Raw genomic sequence first — 15,525 nt, 5'->3', positions numbered from 1 at the left:
GGCTTCTGGCTTCTTTCAGCAGGATTTGTAATGACTGACAGAGACCAGATTTAGATTGGATATTAAGAAGAAATTCTTTGCTGTGAGGGTGGTGAGGCTCTGGCATAGGTTGCCCAGAGAAGCTGTGGCTGCCCCATCCGTGGCAGTGTCCAAGGCCAGGTTGGATGGGGCTGTGAGCAACCTGGGCTAGTGGAAGGTATCCCTGCCCGTACCAGGGGGGCTGGAATGAGATGATCTTTAAGATACCTTCCAACCCAAACCATTGTATGATTCTATGCAGTGGAATCAGAAAGCCCTGCTGTTCCTTTATCTTTAAATCCTAAAAAATGTAAAAAAAAATTTTTTTTGGAAGTTTCTGTCTTGTTGTCTTGTTTGGAAGTTTCTATCTTCTTTCTGTTTTGTCTCAGAGCTGACACAGCTCTGAGTGTCAGCTGAGAAATCTTGAACCAGCTCACACTCTTACCCCACTGTTGCAAGGGCCTTTCCCTGCTCTCCACCTCTAAAACACACACACACGTAGTATGATTTGCTGCCTTGCCTCAGGATCCAGAGAGCATTCCAAACTGGGCAGTGTTGGAGGGAGGAAGAAAGCCTTCCTACCATGCCCTGCCCTCTGCAGCTGATGTTGAGTTACTCAAAAGGCGCCTCACTGCATTGTCTGATCCTTTTTTCACTGGTTTAGGCTGTTCAACAAAGTACTGCAATTTAACAGGCTCAGAGATGACCAACAGCATGGGTAACATGGATATGAAAATACAAATGGGTGATCTGGAAAAGGATGGCAGCAAGGCAGCCTTGAAAACAAAAATGTGTATGATTTAAAGCATTGCAATTGATTACTGTGTTCTTATACATGACCTTTATTTTGTAGGTTTCACCTCTAACAGAAATGGTGTGTGGTGGCCAGAGGTTACTGTATTATCTCCTTTTTTCTTCTCTTATTAGGAAATCATACCTATTGTATGTTAGATGTGACAGTTATTGAAATTTCATCTAATTTCTGCTTTTGCTGAAATTCAGCTGTTACTGCAGTTGGTAAAAAACAGTTCCCCCATTATCCCATGGAATACTTCCATATGTAATAAAGAAATAGCATTATTCCCAGCTCTGAAAACAAGTAGAAATTTTCAGCTTTGGACCATAATTCATCATGGTTGTAGTCAGAGACAGGTCCAGCAAAGGTCCAGAGGTCCAGCCCTGTCCCTGGATGTGTTCAAGGCCAGGTTAGATGGGGCTTGGAGCAACCTGGTCGAGTGGAAGGTGTTCCTGCCCATGGCAGGGGATTGGACTAGAGGATCTTTAATATCCCTTGCAACCCAAATCATTCTATACAATATAATAATATATTACATGGGTAAAAATGAGGCCCACTATATCTAAAATCTCATTTTTCTTCATCAGATTAATAAGCATTCAAAGGAAGTGATTTCTTTCAGTTGTTATCTAGTCTGCTCAAACATACAGCCAGTGTTTGGTGTATTAAACATACTGGGTTTGGATGTTTTTAATGTGAGAAGGTGGGAGGCTAAATCTTTCTCCATGAAATATATTTTCTCAAAAACTAGACCCAGTTAATGGCACCAAAATATACCCTTCCTGAGTGTTCTGGAGAATCCATAGGTGTATCTGGACACCATTGGGTTTAAATTCAAGGGAACAAGAGGGTATCTTTGATTTCTTCTGTTATTTGTTAGGTTCTCCCTCTTTAATGGTAATTGTTAAGCTTTGTACAAATGCAGTTCATGCAGCAGCAGAAGGAAATGCCACAGAAATGGGAAGAATGTACAAAATTCCACCTCCAGCTCTGTGTGGTGGGCCTGGGGCAGAAGGAAGGTCAGCAAGTTTTGTGGTTGCTGAGGGTTTCCAGTGCCAGGACCCCGCCAACCTATTTAAAGAAACATTTAAAATAGGACTAGTGCGGAAGGGAAGGGAGAAATTTTACAACCTTTACCTGCATTTCAGATACTGCAGTCACTCCTGCTAATTTTAATCTTACAGCCACCTTTATCCTAAGCACTGTTTCAGCCTGAGGCTTCACTCTCCAGTCTGTTGGGTTTAAATACTTCTTTGTGTGGAGCAGGTTCAATGAGCAGGACTGTTACAGCAGTGGCTGAGGCTGCCAAATATCTAATACTCACCACTGTCCTCTAAACTAAAGAATAAGGACCTCTCTTAGTCCAGCCTGACCAGTGAGTTTTAAAGAAAGGAAGGAATGAAAATAAAAATAATTTGCACAATGGTTAGAGTTGGAAGGGGTCATTGAGTCCAATTCCCTGCTTCCAATAGGGCCATCCTAGATAAGGCTGCTCAGGTCCTTGTCCACTCACATTTTCAATATCTCCAAGGGTGTTGGTTCCATACCCTCTCTTTGACCATCCTCACAGTAAAATTTTTTTGGTTTTGTATCTATTTGGATTTACCCATATTTCAGCTTATTTGTCATGATAATTGAGATATGTCTGAAAGATAGGAAAATTTCAGCTATAACTTTTTTCCTAAAGTCACTGGAAAATCTGATGAAATTTGAATGGCAAGAAAACCTTTACACAGAGAAAATGAACTGTTGCTTTTCAACATATATCACTTGGTTTCTAGATAATCAGCTGGAGCTCAGCCTTTACTATGCTGTTAGGGAACAAATCCAAGACCAAAGAACTAGAGGAAAAGAAAAATGGGTTAATTTTTTTTTGTGTGTAATCTCCTTTGTTTTTTAAGTCACTTTCCCATCTACAAATGTTCCTTTTAGTGGAATATACAGTCTGAGTCTTGCTGTTTGAGTTGTATTAACAGGCTATTACCTTAAGAAACTTCATTAGCTCAGCCCCTAGATGGGATTGTTGCACATACTGGTTTCCCACCGCACTTGATACTATCTGGATCAAGGCTTTGGTCCAGGAGTTGCTGTACTGCTCATCCTCTGAATGGCTCTGAGCTTGCTGTTGGTTTTATCAGTTTCATCTCCAAGCCCTGCTTTAATAGCTTTCTTGGCTGCTTCTGTTGTTGTTACTTCCACCCTTAGGGCATCTTTTTAGCTCTTCTGTATTTCTGTGGGTCTTAGAGCAGCACCAACCACCATTTATGTAGTTCCTGCTCCCCCCTGCTTCCTAGTGTCTTTTTTTCTTTTCCCATCTGGTTCAGCATGGTGGGCACTGTCTGGGGATCAGAATTATCCCAGGCTGGAGCTGAATTTCTGATTTTCGCCATGTCCAGCTGTCAGCACTGTTTTAAGTTCCCTGAGTCCTTTCTCAGAAAGCCCAAAACCTCTTTGCACATGTGGTTGTTCCCTGAGCCCTTTGCTAAACTTGGAATACGTTTCAAATGGAGTAGACATTTCTGATTGGTTTGTTTTCATAAGCAAGAAATTCTGTCTTGCCTCAGACATGTACTAGCTTGAGTTGATCACCTGAACAAAACACCCTTTAGACAAAATAAAAAGGTATTTTCTACTCAGCAGTTTTCCTATACAGACACCATAGCTGCCATTCAGAGAAATCCTCTTTATTTTTTCCATTGGGATTTTTTTGATCTCCATTTTTCATCTCCCAGAAAATGAGATGTTTTGATTTTTTTTTTTTGTTACACAGGCTTGTATGTGCTGTCACCTCAGATACATATAAAGTTTTTTAGAAGTAATGAATTGTAACTGTGAACCACTATGAAGAATATGCCCTCTAACCACTGAGTATAACACCTACAAAATACACCATGGTTTACATTTGCTTACATAAAACACTGACAAATAAGTAGAAGAAAGTTATGTTCCAACTCTTAGTTGTGCTGGGCTTCTATCAGGAAATTGTTTTTCACTTAGCTAAACTCAGTGCCATCCTTTCAGAAAGTTGCTCTGGGGACCTCAGACTCATTGAACTGTGACATAATGTGCACAAAAGAGTTTATCTGGGAGCCTCCTCTGGAGAATTTAATCATACTCTAAATTTTCCTTAGGTGTTGTTTCACATACAGTTGAGTTTCCTCTCAGGTTTCTGCTGTCTGAAAGAAGAGGTCTTGATACCTCCTCCTGTCTCCCTGTACTGTCCTTCCCTTACACTGGCTCTCACCATGCTGATTTAACTCAGGAGAAAAGCAGAACAAATTGCTTTTCTTCCCTGGGCTATTGTTCCCTATTTATCTGAGCTAAATTGACCTGCTGTGCTTTGGACAAGCCAGCAGGAGTGATGGGAACGTGTGCCCAGAAGTGGAAAACAAATTTCATTCCTGGGATTTCAGTCAGACTCAATCTTTCCCTCTGACACCTGCTCTGGTCACTTGTTATCCAAAAGATTGTCTGGTTGTTTTTCTTCCTACCTACCTTAGTTCCCCTCTGTTGCTGTGTGCACTTTCCTGGGAATCCAGGAACCATCCAGTTATTTTCTGGGAAGCCAAAGGAAGTAGAATGCCTCTATCCTTTTACTGACTGACTGATGTGTTTCTGTGTGAAACATCCCTTATGTGATACTCTATTCTACAATAATCGGTGTATTAATGTATCCATGCATGTAATGAATAAATGGGTAGAGCTCAGTCTTAGCTCTTGACTATTATTAACTGTATGATGGTGTAAAATAAGAGCTGTGATGTGTTAACAACAGTGGTGATGGTGTGTTTGAAAAAGTTGAGTTTTCCCTTGTCTTCCTGAGACTATAGGAAGTAATTTTGTCCCCTTCTCTCTCTGTCTCTCTATCCCTTTGCCCCTCACTTCTCGTGCAGGGTGTCCTAGAAACCTGCCAGCTGCTGAGCACATCGCTGACCTTCTCCCGGTGTCACCATCGAGTGGATCCTGAGCCGTACATCAGCCTCTGTGAAAGGGACATCTGTGCCTGTCCCCAGGGCGTGGACTGTCATTGTCCTGCCTTTCTGGACTATGCCAGGAGCTGTGCTCACGAAGGAGTCATTTTGGAGGGGTGGCCTGAAGAGAGCTCGTGCAGTAAGCTGGCAGATTTATTCCTAGGCTGCTCATCCCCAATAGCATCATGCCTGTCTTGCAGATTTTTGTCCTGCAGCTAAAAGTAGCTGGTGCTTTTTTAGGGAGTTGGTTCATTTATAGGAAGTGCCTTTGCTCACTCCCCCTTTCAGCTCTCCATCACCCACTTTTTTCTAGAAGTTCTTGTCCCCAAAGCACTATTGTTTGAAACATTTATAAAGAAGAGCCTGAGCTGTTACATGTCCCACCACATTGTATGCAGTCAGTGAAGACTTATTTGATACACATAGGTATAGACTAGGATGTTTAGGTGCTATTTTACATATGGTTCAGATGTATGACATTTTCCAGCCCGTATTTTTTAAGTCAGTATCTTTGTGAAATGCTCTCTAACGTTTTTTGCATAAATACAATTGTTTCACCCTTTATTTGCTTGAATCAATTGCCTTCAAATTGAGATGTTGCCTTTTTAAATCTAATTTTTGTCTAGGTTAGAGATCCTGATTGCATTTTGAACTGCTGCCTTAATTAGCCCAATTTTGCTGAGTTCAGAGGTCCTGATTCCGTCTGTGCTGAGGTTTTGCAACAGGGAAGAGCACAGACTGACTGAGATGGATTATATTTATAGAGGAAAAGTCATGTTTGCACCTACCGCTGAGAACCATGGTTTAATAGAAAGCATTCAAAAAATAATTTAAAAAATCTACTAATATCATGTTCTCAGTGATTTTTCGTATGGTTTTTAGTTATGAGAAAGGACGTTTTCCTTGGAACATTTGTGTAAATTGACTTAATGGGATAAACACTCTGATTTGTACTGACAGCATTTGGTTCTCTGGTAAAGATATTCTGCTATTGGCCACTGAAGAAATCTGTGCCTTCAGCCTGTGGTTAGGGCAGCAAGATGCTGCCAGCCACTTGTTCTAGGGATTGTACAGACTGAGTTCTAGCAGTAATTTATTACCTTTCCATTGGGACATAAAAGGGATCTATTAAAGCTCATCTCCTTTCTCAGGGTGTGAGCCAGATAACCCATTTTTGCTGTGGCTCTTTGTAAGTCTGATTAAAAGCCACAAGTGAAATGAGCCTTTCTGTGATCCCAGGAGCTTTGGAGCTCATTTCTGACCTTTGAATTCATGAGCTGCAGTTTGTTTTTTTTCTCCTGAGTCAGGAAAGAGGGAAGTGTCCACTGCCACAGCAGGAGCTCTATTTTCTATCACCCTTCATCTGTGCTATGGTGCTTTCTCAGGAGGTGATGATGATGATGGAGATATGGAATGCTCTGCTGTGTGGGAAGGGCTCTAGTGCTGGGCACACTGTGCAAGTTGGTGCCCGAGCCCAGGGCACCCAGGGCAAGATCACTCCTTCGTTACCCTCCCACCTCTTCAGCAGAGGATTGGCTTGGAAAGGGCAGTCTCTAACCTTTTCTTCCCACTTCATGCCCCTGCAGTCTTGTAGGACATGGTGTGTGTATGCATTGAAGAGAAGGAATGCCTGTAATAGTGTGTTTGCGTAATGGCCTGGCCTAGATAATGGCTGCAGTGGAGATACCAGGCATGGGTGTTATCTTGAGCTAGTGGTTCCCTGGAAGAAGGAGGATGGGATTTCAGAGTTTTAACTGTCTCCTGGTTCTCCATGGAAACACCAAACAGGATAATTTCACAAATGAGTGGAGTAAGTGCATGGCTTATAGGTGCAAACATGGACAACCATGGACAACCATGTCTGTCCAAATTGCTTAGATATTATTACAAAACTTCTCCCTGGGCTTGATTATTCTTAATGCACTTGGGTTTAGTTATTAAGACTCAATTTATTAGAAAACAAATTGGCTTTGACCTCTGAGTATTTACTTGACAGATGATATTGCAGATGATATTGCAGCAAATTGAAAATCAAATATTTCTAAAATGTTCTGCTTCTAAAAAAGAAATAATCCTTTGGAAGTTGACATGACTTTTTGTGTCTCTGTGGTTCAGCTCTTGATAATGAAAGGATTTGTTGGTTTGAGAGTTACTGAGGAATTAGCATTTCTAATTTATTTTAATTGTTTCAGGGCCAAGATGTCCAGTTGGCATGGAATATAAGGAGTGTGTATCCCCGTGTGCCAAAACCTGCCAGAGTCTGAATATCAATGAAGTGTGTCATGGACAATGTGTTGATGGCTGCAGCTGCCCTGGTAATTTATTTACTGGGTTATTTACAGAGAAACATTTGGCAGTCAGGCTACCTATTTTATTAGAAGAGAGAAAGCTGTGTCTTCCCTTAAATTTTCTTGAAATCAGAAACACTTCTTTTTTTCTGAGACCATGCCCTAGAGTAATCCAGTTTCTGTAGCACATGTATGCTCACTCCATGAAAGGGCCATTTTTCAGGGCCAACTAAAAAGTAAATGTTTCTGTGAAAATCAGTACCAACTAATATTCCAAGACTGCCTTTATTTCTTGGTGAGAGACTGCTTGCCTTTGATGTACTCCTGAATTGCTTGGGTTAAAGGCAAGTACAGTTAGGGGAAGAAACAGCAGAGAATATACTGAAGGAATTTCTTGCAGAAAAACAGTACGTGTAGTGGTTGCACTGCAAATTCAAAGGACTCTATGATTTAGGTGGATAATTTATTATTGAATCTTCCATACAGGAGATTTGATTGGATTAAAGGGAACAGCCCAGCCACACCAATTTTCTACTTCTGTCTGTTGTACTTAAAACAACTGCAGGGGGAGAACTTGGTTCCTGGCTTCAAAGCTCCATATGCTTCCATTTCTAGCTGATTTTTTTTTGTTTGATTTTGTTCATTGGGTGCTTTGTTTGTTTTGAATAGGACTATCTCTGCATTTCAGCCTGTCTGAGCTTTGTGAATGCACACAGGTGTTTAGTGTCACCTTGTACAAGATACCAAGTGTGATGGAGGCTTACAGAACTTTGCTTTCCAAAACAAGGCAATAATGACAATGTCAGTCTTGTTTGAGGAATGACTGCATTCAGAGTTTGGTAGTTTCCCATTCAGCTGCCAATCTCTTCCTTGCTGGAGGTTCAGAAGTGTGGCAGGACCTCTGGAGATTATTTTGCTTTGAAGGATCCAGCTACTGTATTTGTGCAGTCCTGGAAGTGTTGGAGAAAGCTGAAGGAAATGAATCCTCTGGCTGCACAAGGGCTCTTGCTGTACTTTTCCTTTGGTAGATGCATTGGTCTGTTCAGCATGGGAAAGGTTTAAGGAGACAGGAACTGAGAAGAGGAGAAGCAGGAGCTTCTCAGTAAGGGTAAAGGGCATGAGAATAACAATCAGCAGTTCAAAACTTTTACTGCTATTTGTTGCACAGCCAGAAAGGAAGAACCTGGATTTGAGTTTGATAGAAAACCAGGAGGATCTGACAGATGACTAGAGGGATTTTTGATGAGGATTCTACCTCCACTTAGCTTCCCTCCAGTGCTCCAAGGGCAAACAGGATCTGAAGGATGTTTTATAGCAGTCTGAATTGCTGCTAGTATAGTCCAGGGTAAGGAAGCAAAAAGGACCTTTGCATAATATCCACAGATGTTTTATTCACCGTGCGGTGAGATGATCAGGTCCCAGACACACACACGGAGGGTCCAGCTTTCTCTATACAGGGGCCTGGGGGCTGACCCTGGTCTCGGGGCAGTACAAAGATGAGGGCCAATCAGGGGAATAGGGAGGGTGTGGCTCAGGAACATAGGAACAGGCTAAGGAACAGGGGAAGGAGCTGATGGGGTCTAACAGCTTTTTGAGGGAAGCTTCTTGTGTCTCCCTGGACTAGGGAATGTCCCCCTCCTCCCGGGTCTCCACAATGTTTGATGAATGTCTTCTTTAATTTTATTTTTTTTCCCCTCTGTTAAATGCCCCTCATGGTTACATTAATTGCTGTAAATGGAGTTACTCTTGCCAGAAAAATGCAGGCATTCTGTTTTCTTGTGCTCTCTGGAGAGCCACAGCGCTCTTAAATGCTCAGATCTTGTTGTGATTCTCTCTGTCACTGGAAGGATTTTATCAACAGCCAAGATCTTTCCAGGCAGCTCTATGGGAAGAATAGGAGAAAGGAGACTTATCTGGATCTTGCTGTCAGTGATGACTGCTGCTCCCAAGGAAAAGAGCCAAAATCTCTGCAGACAATTGGAAGGAGTCCCTCAAAGAGAAGGCAGAGGGGTGTTCAAGAAAACAAATGTTTTGCCACTGCAGCTCTTTTGAAAATGGTGGACTATCAACTCTCACTCAATATAGGGATTGAATAGAAAGCACTATAAACTAGCAATAGAAGCAAGAAGTTTCTACCTTAGAAAGATCTTGTAATTCCTTTGTGCCTCTGTTTATCCTTGGAGGATAAATAGCTCTCTCTATAGAACAGGTAATTCTAGTTGTGTAATACGGAAACCTCAGCAGCTGGACCCAAGTTGGGAAGTTGGCCCTTTTGCTTTTTGCCTCTGCAGAAGTTCAGAAGTGGCTTCTTTCTCTCAGACTGTCTCTCCTAGACTTAAATGGTGTCCAAATTAGTTTCTTCATTCCTCACTTTAACTCATTTAACTCTCTTATGACAAATACAAGACCTGTGTGGACACCCTTTACTGCAGCCAGTGAAGTTCATGGTTTTTCCAACAGTCAAGTCCCAGGCCAGCACTTATCAACTTTGATTGTGCTCCCTGTGTTTAATTTGTCTATGTCCCAACATGTGTTCTGGACCTGAGGATATGCTAAGCAAAAAGATTTTCTGGGAGCACCAGAAATGCTTTGTTCAGCAGGTCTGAGGGAGAGGCAGCACCAGAAGGAAAGCAGACACCTGCCCCTGTGAAGCTTTTTGGCAAGCCTCATTCCTTTCTATTGCTGTCTGTGACTAAGTATGGATAATAATGCATATGAAGTCTTGGTAAAGGCTATGAAGAACAAGAAAATCTAATTTTATTTATGTTTCTGTCCCTGTGTGTGTGATATGGATGTCTGATGCTATCTGACCTATCCAGAGGGGCTACTCCTTGATGGTGAACACTGCATTGAAAGCTCTGACTGCTCCTGCATCCACTCTGGAAAACATTATCCTCCTGGCTTCACCATCTCCCAGGACTGCAACTCATGGTAAACCCTGTGCTGCTCTGATGTGGTTGCTGTAGATAAGTACTGCACACTGGTCAGTGACTGCTTTGCATTATCTTTCTAGAAATCTACCTTTAAAAAATTTCCTTTCACTGGCAAAGGGCTTGCTCTCTTACTGGAATTCCCAGCCCCTTCCGAGAAGTGAGCTGTTCACAAAGGCAAAATCAGCTCTGTTTTTAAAGGGATATTTGATCTGATAGAACAACATGAAGGTCACAATCCTTCAAAGAGCAGAGAACTACCTGTTTCCTGTGGATAAGACAGACCAGCAGGTTCCCATGTCTGGGTAGTGTCAGCGGTGTTGTCTTTGTTTTGACTTCCTACATATATTTAACCTCTAGACCCCATTTCTTTCCAAGAGGAGTTAGTCTAAGGCACGTCCTTGGAACTTGTTACAGGGCTAATGAGTCTTCCTAGCATGGCTCACATTTTTTCTTTCACTCCTGAGTACCAGACTGGGGGGGAAAACCAGCACTTTACAGAAAGGAAGAGGAATTAGTCACATATTCCTGATCTGGTTTTGTGTTCAGTGTGAACATATTTGTGCAAGGAGTTTGGACAACTCTTTACTCAGAAGTTTCCAGTTGGAGCACAGAAGGAGGAGGACTCAATGAAGGCCATGACATGCAGAAGAAAGGTGGTCTGTGCATCATCCCTGTTAATCAGAAGCTTTTCATTACCTGCACCATGTGTCCCAGAACACAAGCCATAACCATGACATTAGCATTTTATCTTTTTCCCTGCAGTCCTCTGCAGCTTTCAGCTTGGCCACATTGTTCAACCTTAGTGCTCCTGGGAGATGAGTGTAGCCTGACAGGCTGGGTTTTTTATTGCTTGTGTTTTGTTACTGCTTCCTATTATTCAAGCTTGATGCTGCTGTGGAGAACGTAATTCTGTTGACTCTGCATTTAACATCCTCAATAATCTGCCTCCCCACAAATGGTTTTCAGGGGCTGGGATAATTAAAGGAATGAGAAGAATATAGTAGCTCTTGAAACAAGGAGTGTAGAGAGGGTTGTGGAAGACACTGGAAGTGATCACAGCTGGGGAGTTTGATGTAAGAAGAAGCAAAGGGGAATAGATTTGCTTAAGGGCTAGTGAGGCAACTTTCACTGCCTAAAGATGGGCTGTCAAGAGGATGGGGCCAAACTTTTCTCAGAGGCAAACAGGAAAGTGTTGTGAAGCAATGGACACAAGCTGCAAAGGAAATTCTGTTTTGACACAAAGAAAAATTCTTCTCCCTTCTCCAGTGCTGTACTGGGACAGCTGCTCAAAGAGGCTGTGGGACCTCATCTTGGATATCTCTAAACTCAAATGGGCAAGGCCCTTACCCACCTAATCCAGCTTTGACATTGCCTTCTCTGAGGTGGGGATTGTAGTAAATTATTTTCCTAGAAGTCCCTTCAAACATTTTTTCCCCTGTGATTTTGTTGTATTGATAGATATACCTTGAGAACTGCATTGAACTCATTCCATATCAGTGGAATATAGCTGAAAATTCCATTAAACACAGATCTGTGACAGAGAAAAATAGAAATCCTTGAGTTCTGCAACCATACCCATTCATATTATCAGCAGTTGCTGTCAAATGATGGGAAGAAGGGATGAATACATTAAGAAATGAGGTTATGGGAGATGGAAAGGATGTTGGGGACTGATCTAACTTCCCTGGGACAGATGACCATTTTCAGTTTTTTGGGAAAAATGTGCAAGAGGAGATTTATATTCATGTACTCTTGCTTAACTTGCTACTCTCTTTCCTAGCATTTGTCGACGTGGCATGTGGATCTGCAGCAATGGGGAATGTCCAGGTATGTTGGCTTTACTCTTTTCAGGTTTTGACAAATAAGCCTTGCCTACGTCCCTCCCACTCATGCCCCACTTATGGTTTTGGGGTTTTTTTTGCCCAAAAAAGCAAATCTTTGTTCTTCCTTGCTTACTCCAGTAAGGATCCAGTTGGATCCTGCTTTTGAGTTCTTCTCCTGAGACAAGTCAGACATTGCCCTGTGTGGTTTATGTGTAGCAATTAAAAATCCTGTTTGGTGGGAAGGCCAGTTCCTGCTTTGATTACTTAGCTTGCCAGTTCTAAGTGTCTGTATGTTCAGAGGATTGGCTTGCAGGTAGAGGAACACTCCTGGCTTTCTTTGACCAGGTACAATTTCTCATTGTACTTTCTTGACCATGACAATTCCCTCGTGGTCATGTTGTGGGCGAAGGAGCCACAGCCCCAGGGAGAAAGTGGCTGCCCTGCCTTCCATGGGTGCTGGCAGATTGGAGAGGCAGCTCTGCAGATGCAGGCTGAGGTTATGGCTGGACAGGAAAACAGCAGATTTGTGGGCTTTGGTGTTTTTTTGTTGAGATGAGACTGTGCAACCCTCACAAATTAGGGGAATTGCAACAATCTTAAGGTGTTCTATCAAAAAAGTCTGTCTTTTTCTAGTAAGATGAAACTTGCTTGACCCATCAATGCTCTGTTTCCTCCTGCTTTAGAACAAAAGAGCACTTCCCCCAAAGTATCAGCACTTAAAGAAGAGGATGGGGGGTGGTGTATGCAAATATTCAAAATGGAGATGACATTTTTAGTGAGCTGTTCCCTGTGCTTGTTAAGGATCTCTTCAAGTGCAGAAAATCTCACTGTCTAAAACACAGCTTCAAGGACACAGCCCAGGCTGATTCATTACATCTTTTAGCTAATGGGCAGCAGCATGATTACAAACAAGAAAGAGATGCTTTTCAAACTTCAGTTTTTCCTTAGGTTACAGCTTTTAATGTCCTTCATCTCGGGGCTGTGATGAATACTCTGTGGGCCAAATTTTTATCCTTAACTCCAGCAACACTTTCTTCATAGTGATTATAGAAGTGAAGAAAAATCTGGTATTGAGGCTTGCACACAGATGTTGATCTCCAGCTCTGTGCAAGAGGCACTATAGCATTGCAGCCTTCTTCTGAACTGGGAAGCTCTCCCAAATGAGCAGAAGTGGAAAAGAAAGGCAGCTTATTTTTGTACCTTCTGCCAATTTTTTTTTTTTTTTTTTTGTCAGGAAAGATTGCTTTCATATGGTAGGAGTGAACTGCCCAGCTGTAAATTTGGTGATAAGGTGTATCCAAAGGTGGAGCTGGCTGACACTACCAAGAGGCTTTCAAGCTGATATCATAACAAAAATAATTATGAAGGCAGAAGGTTTCAGGAAATTTCATGGGATGCATTATATCAAATGGAGTAGACAGAGGGACCCATAAGTAAAGACTTGGCTGTAGAAAAGAAAACTCGCTTTCAGGAGCAATGCCAAAGGCTGGGACTTGTCTTAGATAGCAGTCCTCAGTTCTCTGTGCTTCAAACCTGTCCTTGGTTCCTTGTTGCAGAGAATGCCCTGAAAATCAAACTCCAAGGGATGACAAACATCCAGGAGGTGCTGGACTTCTCTTAGGGTGAATCAGAACTGTGCAAGGCTGGGAATCCTCAGGATCTGTACTTTAGCACCAGCTGGTTTAAGATAGTAAACACTAAATAATATGCTGAAGAGGGAAATTTCCACGTGATGTTCATTAGACAGATCTGTGGGACACAAAGGCAGCGAAGAGAGAGTAACTCATTGAGCTCACCTGCCAGCTTGTAACATTTAACCCTTCTCCAGCCTTTGGCTGGTGATGGCCAGCATAGGCCCAGCACTTGAATTTTGTTCTGGATGAGGGAGTGGCTGCCTTGTTTGCCATGGGATCATCTGTGTGATGGTCTTCTCATATGGAAGATTTTCCAAGCAAGCTCTGTGGAGTTGGAGCCTTTCTGTGTGTTTGCATGACTAGATCTCAGCTGTGGTATTGGGATACTGTCTTCCTGGAATTGAAAAGCCACAACTTACCAAAACACTTTCAAATGTTGATGTGTTTAAATAGCTCCTTTTTCTAGTGGAAAGATGGTCCAGCCAGGCTTTCGCATTATTCTGTGAGGACTTTAGATGTAGCTATTGTAACTATAGAATTATTTTCAACTTTCTGTTAGTTGAGATGATGGTTCAGGGTAAAGTCTAACATAAATTCTACCCTTGGAAGGACTCCCACAGACATTATGTTCCAGCTCTTCATTCTCATAAGTTATTTTATGTTAAAATAACTTATTGGTATTTAAGGCATCCCAACAAAAGAATATAGGCTTTTCCATAGGCACAAAGTTCAGCTCTTGACTGTGATTTATTCTGTGTTCCCCAGCGGTTGTTAGTTCCTCTGTTACTACTAGTAATGCCTTACGGAAATAAACAGTGAGATAAGGATCATGCTGGTGCTTTCTGGTCTGTATGGAGCTTGGATCTTGTACAACCTGTTCCACGAGGGCTGCTCTTCCTTCTCAGAGGCTTGTAGGGGCTAAGCAGGAATTTGCTTGAATCTGGCACTGGGATGATTAATGGCTTTTTGCTTTTTCCAGGGGAATGCTCTGTCACCGGCCAGTCCCATTTCAAAAGCTTTGACAGCAAGTATTTCACCTTCAGTGGGATTTGCCAGTACTTATTTGCCAAGGATTGTGTGGAAAATTCCTTCTCTGTGATCATCCAGACGGTGCAGGTAACAGCAGCCTTGACTGGTGCCTCTGCGCATACTCTTGAGAGCAGGGGCAGGACTGTGGGACTATGACATGAATTGCAGATGCACAGACCAACAGAAGTAATTTCCCTATGAGATAATTAGTTTAAATAACAGATACAGTCTTCTTAGTTAATAAGTGTTTTGCTTCTCCTCACCACCATTCCCAGGAGCCTGGGGATGGAGATTCGTGATGAGGTTTGGAGAATGGGCCCTCACCGACTCTTTGCCAGCTGAACAAACAGAGGTGAGGGTGCACCCCTTGCCAAGCACCCTGGCTGCTGGTGCTTCCCTAATGCCTGTGGGGAAAGGACATTTCCTTGGACACCAAGCAGAGTGCACTGGCAGAGCACTGCCTTGCTTTGTTTCCCATTTAGTCAGATTGGCTGGTGATTTTTTTGTACTAAGACAGCAGCTCCTGACTTTCTTTGCTGCCTCCCCTGATGGATGTGTGAGAGGCAACTGCAGAGAGGCAGGAAAGGGAGCCAGACCAATGCAAGGAGGGATGGAGACCCTAAAGGGGGATGTCACAGGGAAGTTTACACAGTTATGAAATGAATTGACCAGTTGTGCTTGGGAAAAGGTGAACAAACTTGGAGACTGAAAAGGACCCTGAGGGAAGGAGAGGGGAAGAGAGGTGATGGGGATAGAGGAATTGAAGGCAGGGAGAGATGCAATGGAGACAGGAGACTCACAGGAGGGAAAGGGGAGTATCAGCCTGTCCAGCAGCCCCAGGGAAGTTGCAGGCTTTGGAGAAATGGGCTGTGACAGTTCTCCATACCATCTGCATCTGTCTCCTGCATTAGAGAGCTCTGATAGTGCAGCTCTGAGGTCATCAGTGCTTGGGAACCTGCCGGACGGGTTTCCACTGAAACTACCCTTTCGAAACCAGGGAGGAGATATTCGAAACAGGGAGGAGATATGCCTC

General features: G+C 42.7%; 1 protein-coding gene across 1 annotated transcript in view; it reads left to right on the top strand.

The window, feature by feature from the left end:
* The window catches only part of VWF (von Willebrand factor), a 118,944-nt gene that overhangs the window by 13,831 nt on the left and 89,588 nt on the right, over positions 1 to 15,525 (top strand). Inside the window, exons 7-11 of the mRNA XM_041426849.1 lie at positions 4,708 to 4,924; positions 6,978 to 7,100; positions 9,893 to 10,004; positions 11,787 to 11,833; positions 14,443 to 14,579. Of these exons, the coding sequence (XP_041282783.1) occupies positions 4,708 to 4,924; positions 6,978 to 7,100; positions 9,893 to 10,004; positions 11,787 to 11,833; positions 14,443 to 14,579 (636 nt within the window). The remainder of the gene's footprint in view (positions 1 to 4,707; positions 4,925 to 6,977; positions 7,101 to 9,892; positions 10,005 to 11,786; positions 11,834 to 14,442; positions 14,580 to 15,525) is intronic.

Source organism: Onychostruthus taczanowskii, unplaced genomic scaffold (genome assembly GCF_017590055.1).
Source record: "Onychostruthus taczanowskii isolate IOZ18803 unplaced genomic scaffold, ASM1759005v1 scaffold95, whole genome shotgun sequence".
NCBI lineage: Eukaryota > Metazoa > Chordata > Aves > Passeriformes > Passeridae > Onychostruthus > Onychostruthus taczanowskii.
This window is presented reverse-complemented; position numbering and strand designations above follow the sequence as displayed.